A 19,842-nucleotide genomic window follows, 5' to 3' on the forward strand; every position below is an offset into this window, starting at 1 on the left:
TTTCCTCTCACTTCAATTGTCATGCTGTAGCTTCTTAATTGGTCTACTTCCTCCAGGCTTTCCCTCCTCTAATTCATCCCCCATATAGCTCTTTTCCTAAAGTACAAGTCCATACAAATTACAACTTCAGTGGTCATGAATAATTGATATGGGGGAGTATTTATCATTTTCTGCTAACTAACCTGTTGATATGTGCTCAAGGGATAAAAATTAAATTCAATATGAGACAAGATAGGAAATATGTTGTAACTAGGATTTTGACTTTTTTCTCTTTTGGATTATTACAGGTTATATATATATATATATATCTTTAAAATCTTTGAATAGCTGACTCTTTAGCATATGAATTGCAAATAATGCTAGATTTTGGGTTCTTCTTATTACCGGATGTGAATAAGTTAAACTTTATGTTTCAATTTCCTTGTCCTACACCACAAGGTTGATGTGCGCGAATTTAATGTGTGAACTTTTACTTAAAAAAAATCTTAACTTGTCTTTTTGTTTTCATATTTTCTTATTTCCTTACACATTCATGACAGAAATGACCTTGCTGTCTTCATATATAGAAATAGAGAATATGATTTCAGAGGGGCTGAGTAGAACAGATTGAATTTTTATTTTCCTCTATTTAGCTGTATTCATTTTTGTAATGTTTGTAAATGATTTTTTAAAATCACTTAATCTTAGTAGCCAAGGGGAGAAATGATATCCTCCCTTAAATTTATAGTTGTATTTTTGTTCTGAATTCTGAGTGAATGCCCTGCCATTTTTTATTCCTAAGACTGTATTCTCCTTCATGGATTCCCACTGGACTTTTGTGGGTTTTCAGAGTCAATGAGGGTGGTTTTACAAATTATTAATATTATTTTTTTACCTGTGTGGGAAAATGTATATTCCAGAATAAATCCCAATAGAGAAAGTAATGTCTCTTTGTGTATTTTCAATTGCTAAGACTAGTGGTCCACAGAGACTTGAGTTTATTACTGCCTGTTTAAGAGATGATTCATTGCGAGCAAAAAAAAAAAAAAAATCCATGCCTATGTAGTAAGTCTCCATGTCTTGAAATAGGTTCAGAAAATTGAAATATCCAGTCTCAAAGTCTGTCTGTCAGAAAGGAAAAGGAAATACTCTGGTTTTATGCTAGTTGTGCTACATTTCTTTGAAGACTTTTTGGTTATGTTTATTGATGGTATGAAATAGTCCCATTATTCATACTCTTATTTTCCATTTCCCACAATTGATTGCTTATTTCTGTCAATAGCAAGTCACCTTTTCTTCCCTTTTGTTTATTCATTTCCTGAATTCCCAGTCCAGAACTATTTAGCTCTTCCCATGCTCTGTGAAATGTCTGTTTCATAGGTGACAAACCAGTTTTTATCCTAAGTCTTTTCCTAAACCTTGATGGACTACTCCTTATTTCATGGCTCTTCTCCATAGACACTCAAGTCACTCAAAACTCTTCCCTTGAAATTCACTCAATCCCAGCATGCCACCCAATCAAGATTCTCACGGCCATTGTCTATAGATTTTTCCATACTTAAGTTCAAGGATTCATTCACAGTCCTTTTCTTTTCTAACCCTTGCCTTCATTCTAGGGTATTTTTTCTTCACATTAAGTTTCTCATGACCTTCTAGATTGATGGTCATACCTTGATCTTGCCATTACCTGTAAGTGTTTTACATCCATAATCATAAATACTTAAATTCCTATGTCTGATTATAATTAGTTTTCATTCTACCTCTCTCAGTGCTTTGCAACTTTATATGCTGTTTTTTGTCCTCACTGAGATTTTTAAATGTTTTAGTCCTCAGTTTTTTCTCAGGCCATCACCCTTTGTATTGACAATATTGTTCCCTTCCTCATCTTGATCTTATGATGAAGCAGTTCAGTGTTATATTCTTCTCATAAGTTTGTTGCCTCTTCATGATATTGAAAATCTTGATCTTCCAAACCCTATCCTTGGATTACTTGCATCTTTCACTTATGTACTACAGAACCCAATTGGAAAAAATATAAGAAATCTTGCTATTTGCTTATTTGCTCTACTGCTTCTACTTTTGCTAAAGTTCCTCTACAAATCTGTAATAAAATCTCAATTAGACCCTTTCTGCTGTGAGACACTATCCTTTTTTTTTCTTAAACCACAGCTGCTTTTCCATACCTTTTCTTTCTGGCACAGTTTGTTTCATTCCTGTCTTTCCAAGTTAAACACCTCTGTCTTTTCCAGAACTCGAGCCAGTATTCATTCATTTGCTGTTTACTGACTGCTTTCTTTCCTTTTAGAAACATTTTCATTTCACTCCATAGTCCTCACTTGGTATGTCTTGTTTCTTTTAGCTCTTATTCTTTATCTCTTCTTTTTGTTACTAAACTCCTGAAGACCTATATTTCTTTTCTTCTCTTTCTATTTTTAGCTCTCTGGATTCTGATTTCCAGCCTCATTATTCAAGTTATACTGTTCTTTTTGATGTTACCATTGATCTCAATTTCCAAATCCAGTGGCCCACTCAATTCTCATGTGCCTTGAACTGTCTTCCCTTTTGTTTTTATATTTTACTTGATGATCTTGTGAGCTTTTATACTTTGAATTATCATTCCATCCATCTCTCCTGACTTGAATCTCCAACTTTCTTTTAATTATTCCAAACTGATAGTCTTACATACATTTTAAAATTCAACATGTCTCAAACTAAACTTATCTTTCTTCAAAATTATTTCTTCCCAATTTTCTGAGTATGGTCAAGGTACCAATCCCATTTACCCAGACTTGTAATTATAAGACATGCTTCCTATCTCTTAATTTATATACCTCCAAATTAATGGCCAAGTATTTTTTGTTTTTCCTTTATCACATTTCTCTCCTATGTCTCTTTCTTCTCTCACATTGATGCAGTTTGGTATAGGCCCTTAATCACTTGATTTCTTGACTTTGCTGTAGGGTGTATCTCTCTGAAGTGTTTTCCCATTCTAGTTTATCTTCCACTCAACTATCAAAATGAACTCCCTGGGTTACTCCCAGAATCAGATATAAAAATTTTTGTGAACTTTCAAAGCCTTTAGTAACCTGCCCCCTTATCTATGCCTCCAATATGTTCATACCTTATTCTCTTCAATGTATTTTAAAGTGATACTGTAGAGGGAAAGTGAGAGAGCATTGTCTATTATCAAGCAAGCTGTCATGAATCTGATGTACAATACTAATATATTTTCCTGAGCATTTTGCCTTTTGTGAGCCCACCCACATGATAATATCAAAGGTTTTGGTCTGCTCAACGAATGTTTACAAATCTGATTTTGCTCTTGATATTTCTCTTAGAGTTGTTGGGCAGCAAACACCATATTGACTGATCCTTGATTCTCTCTGACAATACACTGGCCCTCACTTAGATAACCATCTTTCCCATGAAATATCAGTCTATTAAGGAGGACTATGCCAGCAAAGATTGAGAGAGGACCTCTTCTCTCCCCCTCCCTGCCCCCCCTACTCACTGCCCTAGGACATTATCACAGGACAACCTATTACCTTTTTCTTTATAGAGTTAGGCTTCTCTTGCCAAATAATCCAGAAAATTTCTAGTATCTTTTCTGTGAGCAGTGGATCCCTTGCCTTGTCAATCTAAGCTGGAAGAGAATCACCACCAGGCACTTTGCTAAGTGAGAGGAGCCTAATGGCATCCAAAAACCTCCTCTTCTCTTGGAGCTTTGGCCTGATCAATGACTTCAGCAGTGATTGATGATAATTTGTTGAGTACTTAGAAAATTTTCAATCCATCTCCCCTCTATTGTATCCTTAAAATCATTGTAGCTCAATTAGCACTGAGTAGTTGAGATGGGTCTTTTATTCATACATAGCCTTCAGGGCATCATGAAAGCACTTTGGATTGTTATTTATCAGTATAAAACTGATTTTTATCTGCCTCTTATTGAGGTAAGAATCCTGCATCTCTAAGCATTGCTTGCATTTTACTTGTGGAAGACTGCCTTAAAAATGGGTAAAGTATCTTGCTGGCAAACCTTGTGGAGTTCTTGTTTTTCATTTAGTGCTTTATGAATTTCCCCACCATTTTTGATGTTTGCATTGCCCTTTGTATTTTCCCAGTCACCATTGGAGTGAAGCTGGGATGTATACTTACTCCCATGCTATTTTTAGCATGATGTTTTCAGCAATATTTGGATGAAACAAGGCCTAAAATGACATTAAGGATAATTTGAGATGTGGGACTTCTTAGTTTGTAGTGCACACGTCAAAGATGATGCTGTGTACTCTGTGAGCAAAGCAGAATAGCAGTAGGTCAAAAAAAAAAAAAAAAAAGCCATCAGTGGTGCTAATTCAGAACTATCTCTACTCCAAATATTCATGTGGACTATTTGTTCCCACCAGTAGTAGAGCCTTCTGAGTTTGTATTGATTTTTATCAGCCACAACCGTTGTACAGGATTTGATTCCTAAGTGATCTTTTTGGTCCTTTTTGAGAATGAAGGACAACAACCAACCAACCATGCATGACACTGGCCTGCCACCTCCTTGCTCCTTACATGAAGTACTTCATCTTTAGACTGCATGTTTTCCTTGCTGTCTCCAATCCTTGAAATATTCTTTCTCTTAAAGTCTCACTCAAATAATGCCTCACCTTCTACAAGAAGTATTTCCTTGTCCTAACCCTAAAATCAGGATTTTTTTTCCCCCTTCTTTTTGCTCTTAAAAAGAGGACCAAGTAACATCACTATTTTGGGTCAATATACACTGTGGCAAGCTGTGGCCAATTTGACCAATTTGAGTTCTAAAGGTTTTCTTGTGGGCTGAACACATTTGTGTTCTGTAATCCTAAAGCAATTTTTAAAAATTATTTTTTTACATCAGAAGAGAAAAAGGGAAGGTGAAAGCAAATTACTAAGTCTCATAAAGTGTGTAATAATTCCACTTATGTAACAATTACCATAATGTTTAAATATAATATAAATATGCTACTGGATCTATAATTTGTCCACTTGAAAAGATGTTCTTTGTCAAAGTTTAGAGCAGCTTTATGATACAGTGGATTGAGTATTGCCTGTGAAGTGAGGGAACTTGAGTTCACATTAGTCTCAGTCACCTACTAATTTTGTAATGCTGTTCAAGTCACACTCTGCCTTAGTTTCTTCACTGATAAATGAGGATATTTGTAACACCTGCCTCATAGGGTTGTTGTGAGAATCACGAGATAATAATTATAAAGTATTCAGCACATAGTACGTGGTATAAAAGTAAGCCATGATAGAAATAATTAGCTGTTATTATTAAGTAAATCCTGAATGAAAATTTGAACTATTGGTTTGATATTAAAATCTTGGATAGGAATGTGTTATCATATATACACATTTATAGCTAAATATGTATGCCTGTGTCTGTTTATGTCTATTCTTTTTAGGGAGATGTCACGATTGAAAAGAATTAGCTGTGTCTTGTAGCATAAGTTGGTAAACAAATGTCATTTGTTTATAGAAGGACGACCAGTTTTGTGTTCCTTTTTTTTTTTTTTTCCCTGAGGCTGGGGTTAAGTGACTTGCCCAGGGTCACACAGCTAAGAAGTGCTAAGTGTCTGAGATCACATTTGAACTCGGGTCCTCCTGAATTCTGGGCTGGTGCTCTATCCACTGTGCCACCTAGCTGCCCCATGTTCATTTTTATAAGGTGTTTTCCCTGTGGTCTTTGTAACTTGATTGGATGTCAGTTTACTATCTGTCCTCCTTTTTCCCATTAATAAGATGTAAAGGAGAATGAGAGGGCAAAAAAAGAAATGGAAACATAAGTCTTATAATTTATAAGAATAATGCTATATTCAAAACTTAGTTTATCTTGAAGGGCATAAGAGTCTTACAGTTAAGTTTACTGATCTTTACAAATCTTCTAAATCTTATAATATTTTGGGGACACCATATTAGCATTGTGGGTTTCCATGTTAAATCTTATTTCCATTCTATTATTGCTGTACTTCCATTTCTGTTTCTGTATCCTCACTAGTGTTGTTTTAATAGACTACTTCTCTATAAATAAACTACATATGTATATAACTCATTAACAATGAACATAAACAGAATATAAGAAAATATGTGTGAATCCATTATTCAAGATATTTATAATTTCCCTTAGTATCCTTCTCCCTTCTCTTTGTGAAATATCTCATGTATCAAATATTTTTAAAACAAGAAATATGACAAAAAATTAGTACAACTGATCAGTACATTGAAAAATTCAAAAAATATGTACAGTGTATAATACCTGAGTATCACCACCTCTGTAAAGGATTGGAGGGCCCTTTCATATCTTTCTTTCAAGTCACATTTAATGTTTGTAATTTTGCAACATTCATTCTGTGTGTGTGTATGAATGTGTATGGGTCTTTATATTTTTATTGTAAAATTTTCATTCAAATTAGAAATCAGACATTATTTAGTACTTGGTGATATATTGGTTCTTTTGGGGGTAAAAATAGCTTATTACCTTCCCCCTCCCCTTTATTTTTTCTTCTTTGACATAATTTTTAAATTGCTTTGTTTTACTTAAATCTTCCTCATTCTCAATGAAATTGATCAGATTTATCTCTTCTTTTAGAGTTTATCTTCAGGAGGTGACTTTTCATATTAAAAAGAAAATTTTTCAAAATGTAGGTAGATACTATAAAACTTTTGAAGTACCAGTATCTGGGGTTCTTCTGGTGATTATGGGCTTTAGAAAGACGGTTCACGATTACCTTCCCAGGTCAGGGTGACAAGGTACAATCTCCTTGAATGAAAACAGGAACCTTAATTCTTCTCTCCCTCTTCTCTCTTTAAATACTCATTATGTTTTGCAATGAAAAATTAATAATTTCAAGTTTACTTTCATATCACTGAGCTTTATATTATATTGGCTGCCTATCTTTCAAGATTGTTATGTGTATATGTGAGAATTATTACTGTTAGTAATGATGGTAGGTAGCATTTATATAGTGCTTTATGCTAATAAGTATAGAAGGAAACCTTAAAAACTTAATTTCTAAAGATAATGGCATGATTTTTCAAGCTATTAACTTACTATTATTTTTTCTTCAAGTCTGTTAAAAGTTTTTAGGAATAAAACATTTAAAATTTTCTTTCAAATGGTTTTTTATCCTTTAGTATACTGAGAATGGCTAAGTTAATTTAGTATTTTTCCTTCTTTTAAAAAGGCTTTTATGATGGAATGAGTTGTGAAAGTAAGTAAAAATACAGTAGTAACTGCTTTTCTGTTTTGTTTTCCTAACAGCTTTTTTTGAAACAGTGGGGTTGTTGGAGTGGTTGGATTTTTCCTGGAATTGAGTGAGAAATTCAGAAGACTGAAGCCCAGGCTCACTGTCTACCTTTCACGGAGGCCCAGCCGTGAGAGGACAGAAGAAGGCACGTGGCGAATCATGACAGCTGATAAAGAGAAGGATAAAGACAAAGAAAAGGACCGGGACCGAGACAGGGACCGGGAAAGAGAAAAGAGGGACAAAACTAGAGAGAGTGAAAACTCCCGCCCTCGTAGAAGCTGCACTTTGGAAGGTGGAGCCAAGAATTATGCAGAAAGTGACCATAGTGAAGATGAGGACAATGACAATAACAGTGCCACAACAGAAGAGTCTGCAAAGAAGAACAAAAAGAAGCCTCCAAAAAAGAAATCACGTTATGAAAGAACAGATACTGGGGAGATAACATCATTTATTACTGAAGATGATGTTGTCTACAGACCAGGAGGTAAGAGACATGACTTTTTTCACCCACATGTTTGTAGGTGTTAAAATGTTAGGTAAAGATCATGTAACATAACAAGAGATAAGAAGAATGGGTTTACTCCAAGAAAACTAAGGAAAACTCAAAACAGTTTTGTTTTTAAAGCAAATCTTTAGTTCAGAAACCTAAACAAATTTAAATTCTCCAAAATTTTCAGGTATTTAACAAAATTTTAATATTTTTAGATTTGGAAAGGACCTGAGAGTTCATCTTCTCTAACAACAATATTTTATACATGAGGAAAATGGGACCCAAAAAGATTAAATGACTTTTCCTAGATTATTAAGCTAGTAAATAATGAATTAAAGTGAATATGTGAAGCTCAGATTATTAAATAAGAGATTTCAAAGAGTAAGTATGATAGCAAGTCATGGAACTTCACCATTCTTTATGGTCTTTTATCTATCTTTTTAAGTATATACTCTGTGAATATTATAATGCCATGAATTTATATCTATAGATATCAAATATTACATACACACAAAAACATAGATAATTTCAAATCTGAAGCCAGGAAAGTAGCAAGGATGGTATTATTTGAATTTCTGATGTTACTGATTAGTGGAGTTCACATAAACTACAGTTCGTTATATTAGAAGCTATACTGCATTTTTTCATCAGTAATGTGTCTTGGTAGCATTACCAGGGAATAGCATAGACATTAAATGATTTTGCTAAATTTTTCATAAAGGCCTCATTTATCAAATATCTAGGAAATTGAGCCAAATTTATAAATATAAAAGCTATTTTTCTGTAGATATATGATCAATTTTCAAAAAGTTTTCAGAGGAAGAAATCAAAACATTTAATAGTTATATGAAAAGATGCTTTAAATACCTATTAGAAATGGATATTAGAACAATTCTGAGGTATTATTTCACATCTCTCAGATGAGATGACAGAAAAGGAGAATGACAGATGCAAAGAGTGGAAAATTAGGACACAAATACATTGTTGGTGAAATTGTGAACTCCAATCAATTTGGAGAAAAATTTGGAACAACTCCTAAAGAGTTATAAAACTGTGTATACTTCTTGAACCAGTAATATTTCTACTAAGTCTGTACTTCAAAGAGATTTTTAAAATCGGAAAGAACCTATTTGTACAAAACTATTCCTAGTGGTAAAAAATTAGAAATTGAGAGGATGGTCAGTAAGAGAGTGACTAAGTTGTGGTATTTGACTGTAATAAGAGTACTATTGTGTTTTAAGAAATAGTGTGCATGGGACAGCTAGATGGTACAGTGGGTAGAGCATCAGCCCTGAAGTCAGGAGGACCTGAGTTCTAAGCAGAGTGAGTGAGCACAACAAACAGAATATCATATACATTAATGGCAATATTGTAATGATAATGAACTATGAGAGATTGTTACCCTGATGAATAGAGTGATTCACCAAAATACCAAAAGATTTAGTATGAAAAACACTTTCTACCTCCTAAAAGAGAACTGATGAAATTCTCTGAAGATTGAAGCTTTTTTTCTCTTTTTAAACAAAAAGTTTATATTTATCCTATTTTTAAATATAAATATAAGTTTTACAACATGACTAATATGGAAATGTTTTGTATGAATTCACATATATGATAGAAGTCACATAACTTACTCCCTCAATAAGTAGGGAAAAGACTGGAGGAAGAGAATTTGGAAGAAGTATTTACAAATCATTTTTCCTTTTAAAGATGAATACTTTGCTTCATGTAATGTTCTGATCGTTTCTCAGTTGTAATCCTTCTCTGGGAGGAGGTTTCTTTTCTGTAAAATCTTTTCCTCTTTAAGCAGGTTTCTTGGGAGGCTTCTGGAGTCTCCAGCCAGAGTTAAGGTAGAGTCTTGAATCCTCTTCTTCCTGAATCTCCTCCAGCTTCCCTGAACTTCCCTGAAGTTCTCCTGGGAAGTCTTGTTCTTATCCCAATCTAGACAATCTCCTTCCATACTGCCATTCAAACTCAATGTCCCTGGAGGCAGCCTTGGTGGCTCCTTATATCCTCCCAGAGAATGGGCTTGTGGGTACTGCAGGGGCTTGTGGGAACTACTTATAGCCAATGAATTTGCTTCTTTAAAATATTCCTTCAAAGGTGTAGACTCCCTTAAAGATTTGAACTAAAGGTGTGAATTCTGATCTAAAGAATTGTTAAGTACCAACTTAGCACTTAGTAAAAACCTAACAGTTTCATAGCAATTTTTCAAATTAAACAGAAAATTAACAAAATCTATTTTCTGTGTTTTCAATCTCTCTTCCCTTTGTACCATCTTCTTCCTTCCCTCTCCCATTTGAAAAAGAAAAAAACAAAATCCACATGACAAATGTAATCAAGGGAAAAAAAAATCTGTCTTTGGCCTTGTGTGGAAGATATATAGTTTACTTTGTAAATCCCATTGGTCCATCATCTTTTTCATGAGATGGTCAGCATGCCTCATCGCTGACCCTTCTGTAATTATTATAGCAACTTTTAAAGACTGTCTTGTATGTTAGAAATTTTTATATTTGTTTGAGTGGAGAGTAACTACTAATGATATAATAGATTCTTATGAAATTGAAGCAGTAATCTGAGTAGGAATTTGATGTAGGAACTACTTAGGCTAATGCTTAATGTTAGTTTGCATTTTTATAATACTTTAGTGTTAACAGAATGCTTTACTTTGTGCAAGGCAAAGAAGAGTTATAGCAATATCATGATCATTTCCTAAATAGAAAACTTGTGCCAGAGAAGAAAAAGTTCCTTGTCTATGATCATACAGCTGTTTAATGTGAAGGTTGAGTTGGACCATGATCTCCTGATTGCTTGTTAAATATTTTTATTTCCACTAAATAGTCTTACCTTAAAGATTTCACACGTACTTGACCTTGAAATTATCAACACTTGAATTATTATGTAATTAGAGTTGTGGGTACAGAGAAAGAACAGATGCAATTTTTTTCTTTTCTTGTATTGAATGTCTTAACTCACATAGCTTTTTCACTCAGTTTAGTTAAAAGCAATTTTAACAACCCTTTTTATAAATGCAAATTTTGTGCCAAGCACAATGTTTGCCAGACATGATGCCAAAAACAAAACAATCCCTCTTCTTAAGGCACTTATATTTTTTGGTGACAATGGTGATGAATGTCATGTATATAGATACATAAATATTGCATATTTGTAAAATAGGCTAATTTAATCAAGGTTTAAGAGGGGAAGGATAATAGTGGCAAGTGAGGAATCTCAAAAGGATGGCCTGTTTTAGGAGATGACAGTTAAAACTAGCTATGAAGAAGAGCTGGGCTTCTAAAAGATGTGTTTAAATAAAAGTAATTAAGTCATGAGCTTATTCAGTTCTAGTCAGTGGTACCCAAGCAGAAGGCAAAAAATGTCACATAGAGAAGTACTAAGAGGTTAATTTTTTTTTTTAATTTTCAAAATATATGCAAAGATAGTTTTCAACAATATCCTTGCAAAACCTTGTGTTCAAATTTTTTCTCCTCCCTTTCCTTTTCCCCTCCCTAGACAGCAGTTAATACATATAAATTAAATATGTGCAATTCTTGTATATATATTTTCATAATTTACCACTGCACAAGAAAAGTCAAATAAAAAAAATTAAAAAAAAAAAAAGCAAGGAAACAACAAAAAAGGTGAAAATACTATCTTGTGATTCAGTCTCTGCAGTCCTCTCTCTGGATCCATATGGCTTTTTCCATCACAAGTCAATTGGAAGTCTATTAGTTTTCTATTTAGATTTGAATCAAGGAGATTAGATTTAAGGAAAGACTGGAAGAATCATTTTTCTTGACTTGTAAGAATTTTACTTTGGGAAGTTATCATAGCAATCTTTTTTTTTTTTTTTTTTTTTTTTTTTTTAAGCTTTTTACTTTCAAAACATATGCTCAGATAGTTTTTCAACATTGACCCTTGCATAGCCTTGGTGTTTCAGATTTTTCTCTCCTTTCCCCTCCCCCCTTTCCCAGATGTCAAGCAATCCAATATATGTTGTATATATTAAAATACATGCTAAATCCAATATATGTAAATGTATTTATACAATTTTCTTGCTGCACAAGAAAAATCAGATCAAAAAGGAAAGTAAATGTGAAAGAAAACAATGCAAGTGAACAACAAAAAAAGTGAGATTGGTATGTGGTGATCCACATTCACTTCCCACAGTCCTATTTCTGGGTGTAGATGGCTTTCTTTGTCACAAGATCTTTGCATTTGGCATTAGTCATCTCATTATTGGAAAGAGTCACTATCATAAAAATTTTTTAATGAAAAATTTTTTGGTTAATTGTTTCTTCATTGGATTTATTTTCTCTGTATTGCTCCCAATTCCACCTACTAGAGAGCTATCCCATCTAACAGAGTATTTTTAAAAAGAAAGCACAATAAGGGTAAAAATGGGAAAAACTGTTGATTATATTAAAAAAAATAAAACAAATATCTTCAGAGGAATTATGGAAGATGTTTTCTTTCATGTCATGATTTTGGTGTAAATTTTCATTTACCTTTGATTATTTTGTCATTGTTTACATTGCTGTCATGTCCAATCAGTTGACTTTGTAGCAGTTCATGTAAATCTTTACATGCTTTTCAGGATCCATCATGTTTATCATTTCTTCCAGCATAATAATATTCCATTGCATTCATATGCCATGATCTATTTATTCATTTCACATTAATTGTGGATTGATTTTTTTTCTAGTTCTTTATTGCCACAAAAAATGTTTTTATAAATATTTTGTTGTATATTGGATTTTTTTGTTTGTTTGTTTAATCAAATAAGTTCTTTTGTATCTTTACTTATTGTGAAATCTCTGGGTTAGAAATGTAGGTGTTTTACTACTTTAATTGCATAATTTCAAATTGTGGTCCAGAATGATTGTGTGGATTCATAGCTCTACCTGCCATACAGAGGGAAGGAAAAGGTATTCAAATCTGGGTTATAGTATAGAAGTCATTTGGAGAAATTTCAAAGATACATTGAGGTGAGAAGCAAATATCTGAGTTCCACTTTCTCCTTAAATTGGCCTAGCCTTCATTCTGAAAAAAGAAAGATAGGTTAAGGTTCAATATGTAAACAATATATATAGTATAGTATTATGGTTTTAAATCTACTCAGCTACCCCTTCTGTTTTACGGGAAAATTCTTACCATTCACAGTCATAGTTATGATTACCAGTTCTGTGTTTCCTTTCCTATTTTCTCCCCATATATACTTTTGTTCTCTCTTTCTATCCTGACTCTATTTAATAGAGTTTTGTTTATGACCCATCCAACCCACACTTGCCTTCCATTCTATCACCCTTCCTCTCTTTTCTTATCCCTTTGTCTCTGTGTTTTTGGCCTCCTTTCTATCCAGCCCTTCCTTTTTCTTTCCCCTTTCTCCTTCCTCTTCCATATAAGGCATGATAAGTTTCTATACCTAACTGGGTGTGTATGTTATTCTCTTTTTGAGCCAAAACTGATGAGATTAATCTTCAGACTATGCTCTTCCCCCTCCCATATTTTCCTCTATTGTAATAGATCTTTTGTGCCTCTTCAGGTGATCAGATCAATCCATTCTTTAACGACTTTTTTCATCACTTTAGAGTCATTTTATACCCACATTCATCTGTCTTTGTCTTACCCCTCTAACTGCCCTAATAAAAGTTCTCAAAAGTTACAAATATCATTTTCATATTTAGGAATGCAAACTTTTAAGTGATTTTTTTTCTTTCCTATCCTTTCTATGTTTTTCTTGAGTCCTATTTTTAAAGATCAAATTTTCCATTCATTTCTGGTCTTTTCTATAGAAATAGTTGAAAGTCCTTTACTTCATTGGGGATCTATTTCCTCCCCTGAAAGATGAAGCTCAGTCTTACTGGGGAGTTGATTCTTGATTATATCCCCAGCTCCTTTTTCTTCTGGAATATGGTTTTCCAGGCCATTCAGATCCTTTATTGTAAAAAGTGCCAGAACCTGGATATTCCTGACTGTTCTTGAATTATTTTTGTCTGGGAGCTTGCAGTATTTTTGCTTGAGATTATTGTTGTGGAGTTTTGCAGTAATGTTCTATTTCCTTGTGGAATCTCTGTCAGGAGGTTGATCGATGGGTTCTTTCAGTAACTATTTTGCCCTCTTATTCTAGAATGTCAGGCTAGTTTTCCTTGTTTGAAGAATGCTATCCAGACTTTTTTTGGTTGTGAACTTCAGGTAAACCAATAATTTTTAAATTGTTTCTTCTGGATTTATTTTTTAGCTCAGATATTTTTTCAATGAGATATTTTACATTTTTTCTCCCTATTTTTAATTTTTTTTTTTTTTAGTTTGACTGTTTCTTGATATCCATAGAGTCATTTGCCTGATTCCAATTGAACTGATTTTCTTTAGTTAGCTTTTATATCTTTTTCCATTTGATTAATTCTACTTTTTTTTTCTTTTTTATTTCTTTTCTTTCTTTCTTTCTTTCTTTTTTTTTTTTTTTTTTGGCTGAAGCGATTGGAGTTGAGAGACTTGCCCAGAATCACACAGCTGGAAAATATTAAGTGTCTGAGGTCAGATTTGAACTTCAGGTCTGGTGCTCTATCCACTGCACCACCTAGCTGTCCACGACTAATTCTACTTTTCAAGGTGTTTTCTTCAGTGGATTTTTTTCTCCATTTGACCATTTTTGTTTTGTTTGTTTTTTAAGAATTTATTTTCTTCAGTCAATTTTTGTCCTTTTACAAGCTGACTCTTTTGCATATCTCTTGTTTCCTTTCCCAATTTTTCTTTCTTATTTGCTTTTAAGAATCTCTTATGAATGCTTCTAAGAAGTCTTTTTAGACTTGAGACCAAATTGATAATCACCCTTTGAGATTTCTCATGTGGCCATTTTTTACTTCTTCTGGGTTAGTGTTTTATTCGTCGCTGTTACCTTGGTAACTTTCAATGGTTTTCTTTTCTTCTTTCCCCCTTTACCCCCCCCCCCCCCCCATTTTGTGACTTTTAAAGTCCTACTCTGCTCCTGTGGTAAGGGCAGGCTTTTTTTTTTTTTTTTTTTTTTTTTTTTTTAATTTTTATGCTCTGTACCTTGACTTTGAGTATAAGGGCCCCTTGTATTTGTTTTCTTGTTCACAGCAGGAGAATTAACAGTTCTCTCCTGGCAACAGTCCGGTTTCCTAGGTTGGCAATTTGCCTTCTGCCTTGAGAATGGAGGCTGCCCATTGGTCTGCTCCAGTACTGAGGGTCTCCCTTGCTGATCTGCTGTGACTAAGACATTCTCACTGGCTTTTGTGGACCCTGTTAGATCTGTGCTGAACACACTCCTTTCATGCCAGTGAGACTCTTGACATTCTTGAAATCTATCTTGAGCTGGAGAGTGGTTTCCTTTGGTCAGACTCTGTTCAGAGACTTGGTTTTATGTGGTTTTAGAGGAAAACTGGGAAAGCTTGAGCAGCTTCCTAGCTTCACTCTGCCATCTTGGGTCCTGATGAAGTCCAGTATAAAAACTGCTGAGATTTCATAGGATAATGAAGCTATCTCCACAATGAAATTCCCTGGTGATGCTGATGTCAGTGGCTTAGGTAAACTTGGGAACAATAAAATGTTAAGAAATGTACTTAGTGTTCTAAGAGTTTTAACACAGTTAATTTCTCTATACAAGAGAAGTGTAACATTTTTATTAATGTGATACTTTGAAACATGTGGAGTGATTGGATTTGACCTATTTTAGTGAATTTTTAATTTTCTAAAGTATAGTTGTCCTAGAATGAACTATTAGCAACCTGGTAGGAACTTTATCACTTTTCTGCACAGCAGAGTAGAGCTTTGTAGTTAGTGTCTTCATCATTAGGCTTTAGTGACTTATTAAATCACTCAAATTTGTCATTTATTCTTTCCATTCCTTCTGTCACACACATTTGTGCAGCCTCCACAAAGTTCTGCTCTCATCCTTCATCATGGTATTTTCTTGTCTGTGCCAACAAGCCACAAGCCCAGGCCAATTCTACCATTGTGGTACTTCTAAAATGCTATCTTGGCATTTTTGAGGACTACTAAGTACGAGGCTATTCCTTACCCCTAATCTGTTGGATTCTTTATAATTAGCAAATGATGAAACAAAGAAAAAGTGGTCATCAGTTCTCTCTTTTCTCATTGAAATGCAAAAATATTGTAGCAAAAAAAGCAAGACACTGCTGTTTTTAGATAGTATATTAATAGGTATTTTTAATGTTTATATAATGTGTGTACACAGACATATATAGTTGATGTACTCACTACAAATAAAATAGAAGTTTCACATTTACTCACATTTTTCTTAGAGAAGTAAGTAGAGGATTTAGCAATCTTAATTTTATTCTTTGTCCCAGAAACATTGTGAAGAAACATTTGATCATTTTATATTGCAATATTTATAAATAATTTTTGCACAGAAATTGTAATTTCTGCATGTCAACATCTTTTTCAGAATATGAAATAACAAAATTCCATCTAGAATTTGCTAATATATAATTTGATTCTTGGCAACTTAAAACTCAAGGTTGATGAAAATGTTGGAAAATATGGTTTAGGTGAAACTACAGACACAAAATTTTCAGTTCTATATGCATACTCATAGATTTAAATCTGGAGGGAAGGGAACTTTGTAGTCATTCAGTTTAAACATTTATTGCTTTACACATTATCAACTATGGGCCAGAAAAATTAAGTGACTTACACAAAGAATGTGGTGTAGTGTATTAGGATTTGATATGAAATGCTGCTTTCTTCTGTGTTGTTCATACTTTATTTGAGCAGAGAATTGCAAGATATAGGTTAAAACAAACTTTGGATCATGTAAGAAAAATGAAAATTAATTTTTTTAAGAATAGGAAATAGTTACTGATAAAAGGAAACATTTTTGAATCATTTGTCTTTCAAAGTATTAACTTGTTAAATATAAACTGGAATTCAAAAATTAGAAGAAAGAAGAAACATAAGAAAAGCATAAAAGTCACAGAATTAAAAATAATTCCAACTTAAAACTAAGTAAATTCTGGGCATCAAAAAATATGAGTTCCATTTATTTCCCATCCACACCATTGATACTAGTTTCATACAAACAGCAGACTATGGTGCTAAAAATATGTTAAATTTGTCTTCAGTGCTTCAGATGGTTGAATCATGTAATTGAAACTAAGATGGAAAACAGAATGAATTGTTTTAGTGTAATTGGAATTTTTTGATTATTCTAAAATTTTTTTTAAATAAAAATTTGCATCTTTTAATTACTATTAACAATTATGGTTTCAAGTTACATGCCTTAGTGGCAACAGAAATTTCATTTTGAGGAACACTATTTCCCCAAAGGGCACCTGAGAAGTACTAGCTCATAACATATTATAAACAAAGAATTGTGAATAATGTAAATAACTTATATTTGAAAAACCCAGGATGGAAAAAGATAGAGTTATTTGGGGAGTATGGAAAATAATTGGTTCATGGCTAGTGTATTCCTTTGAAGTTCTTGAGGTGTCAGGAATGTTAAATAAGCCCAGCAGCATATTTGGTGCATCCCTTATATGAGGACATGTACCAAACTTGTGCCAAATAGATATGACAGTATTGTGCTGTATATTATAGAAGTTAACCCACATTGATTAGATCATAAATTCACTATAGTATTTGCATTATGTTTAAGCTGTTTTGGTTATTGTTACATTAATGTGAATAATAGATGCTGTATGATACGTGATAGTTTTGCTTTTATTTTTTTCTATCTTAACTTATTCTTTTCTAGTGTAAATATCTAAAATCACAGTGTTAATGATAAAAAATTACCTTTTTTTTCCCCACGTAGGCATTGTGTACTAAATTGAAGTCTTCCAAGCTGATTAACTGCTTTTATATTATATGATGACTTTTTTTAGTGGCTATATTTAATATACTAGATCTTCAGTGTTTATTTTATTTTATTTTTTTTTTTAATTAATGATAACTGGATTTTAGAAATGTGTTGATACAATAATTTTTTTTTCTATAGTGCAGATATTTTGTAGAAATACTCAAAGGAATTCTTTAGCCTTTAATATACAAAAAACACATTCTCAAAAACAGTTTTTAATTTATCAGCAGTACAGTATCTTTTTCTATTTCATTCTTTTTTTGTGGCAGAAAATATAAAGGAGTATAATCAAAACTAGATCTTTAAAAATTATTCCAAGGAAACAAGGTAAGCATTAATATGCTGAAGACAAAATATTATTTAAATAAAATATCTTCAGGTCTTTAAGAAATATTTGATTTATGTACATTTATAGACCTGTGAAGAAAAGAATGTTTGGACAGATTAAAAAATTCATTATTTTTGATTTCCACGATTAGTCTCTCTAGTCTGTAATTTTTAGTTTTAGGTATCACATTCACATATTTTTTTTTCCTCTTAGAAGCAGGCTATTCACATTGTGTATTTGCATTGGGAGAGTGAAGAGAAAGAGATTGATTTTTTTTTTTTTTTTTTTTTTTTTGGTGGGGTAGTTTTCTCCTTAAGAAACAGTAAATGGAACTTATAACCTTTTATCTGAAAGAGGATAGAAAGAAGGAGAGACAGGCCAGGTTCCCAGTCCTTTTGCCTCCCCTGCAATCTCCTTAGGCCATAGTTGGGGAAGGGAAAAGGCATTGCTATATATAACTTTTTTAAAGATTAAAAACTTCTCTTACTGCTCAGGTTAGACTATTATTTAAAGGCATGCAATTTGCCGTTTTTTGTTCACATTGAAATGACATAGATCTATTGAAAGGTTAAAAAACCCTCCAAAGTTCCTAGCTTCCAATTGAATATTCCCTCTGTCTGTTCCAACCCCTCTTTGTCTGCCAACAATTACCTTGCTTTTGATGAGATGACTTTGTCATGGCAACAAATTGATTTATTGTACAGCAAATGTGCAGCCAGATTTGCTTAAGGTTTCTTCAGTACAGGATATTGATTTCTAGTGTTAGCATGGTCAGGCTGGTAAATTAATTTCTTTCTCTTATATTCTGTTAGCTGTTGGGAATTTTTTATTCTTTGCCTCAGTCAGCATGTAGAAATAGATCAAAAAATGAGAGAAATAAGATGAAAGCAAGTGGCTTCCATTTTAGCATTTAAAGCCAATTAACAATATTTGTTTCTTATACTGGTTTTGAATTGTAAACAATTTTCTAAACAAGAATGTAGTGAGGGATTTTTCCTAGGATTTTAATTTTTTTGTTTTAGGGGAAAAAAATGTTTTGAATTTAAACAGCAAATAGAGTTTTTCCCCAAATACAGGAGAATGCAGAGCATTCTGTATGAAATTACGAATCTCCCTTACACACTGCTTCCTTCAAAGCACACAAAACCAACAAATAAATAAATAAATTTATCCTAAATCTTATATTTTAAAACTTTTGTTTGTTAGCACTTCCTTCTGTTCCTAATAGTTTGTCTCCTCCCTCCCTTTCCCTTTTTTTTGGTGGCATCTCTATTCCTTCTCCCCCACCCTCATGCTGAAAGAAGGGAAAATAAATTTTAGTTACCATAAATGAGCATAATCAAGTAAAAATGCATCCACACAATTGTCATATATCGTAAAATGTATCTACATCTTTTATACATCTTCTACCAAGATGTAGGTAATAAATTTCATCACTGTCCTTCAGCGCATTGTTTTAAAAAATTATTGTTATTATTTTTATAGTGTTATTGTCATGAATAAATTTCTATCCTGGCTCTGCTCACTTGCCTCTACAGTAATTCATAATGCTCACAATTTTCTGAAATTTTCTCTTTTCTTATTGATTGTCATATTCTATTACATTCATTTAGAACAATTTGTTTAGCCATTCCCCAGTTGTCTTAGAGGTAATCTAAAGTACCTCATTAAATTCCAATTATTTTCTTTTCTCCTCTCTTCCTTCAATTCTACCTTTCTGTGTGTCCCCAGTGGTTATCACAGTGTCTAGCATATTGTAGGTACATATTAAATATTGATTGACTGCCAGGTTGACTGATCAGGAAGCATTACAGCCAAGTATTTACTTCCTAGTATTATCCTCTGGAATGGTTCCCTTTGCCTTATTCACCTAATGTTTCACTATAGAATTTGATGTATTTGTATCTCACACTCTTTCTTTATATGT

General features: G+C 33.0%; 1 protein-coding gene across 6 annotated transcripts in view; it reads left to right on the top strand.

The window, feature by feature from the left end:
- RERE (arginine-glutamic acid dipeptide repeats) overlaps positions 1–19,842 on the top strand; it is a 528,280-nt gene that overhangs the window by 176,160 nt on the left and 332,278 nt on the right. For all 6 annotated transcript variants that reach the window (XM_074307767.1, XM_074307772.1, XM_074307773.1 and 3 more), the window contains one exon: positions 7,265–7,734. In XM_074307767.1, coding sequence (XP_074163868.1) covers positions 7,410–7,734 — 325 coding nt within the window. In that variant the 5' untranslated portion in view covers positions 7,265–7,409. The remainder of the gene's footprint in view (positions 1–7,264; positions 7,735–19,842) is intronic.

This window comes from Sminthopsis crassicaudata, chromosome 3 (assembly GCF_048593235.1).
Source record: "Sminthopsis crassicaudata isolate SCR6 chromosome 3, ASM4859323v1, whole genome shotgun sequence".
NCBI lineage: Eukaryota > Metazoa > Chordata > Mammalia > Dasyuromorphia > Dasyuridae > Sminthopsis > Sminthopsis crassicaudata.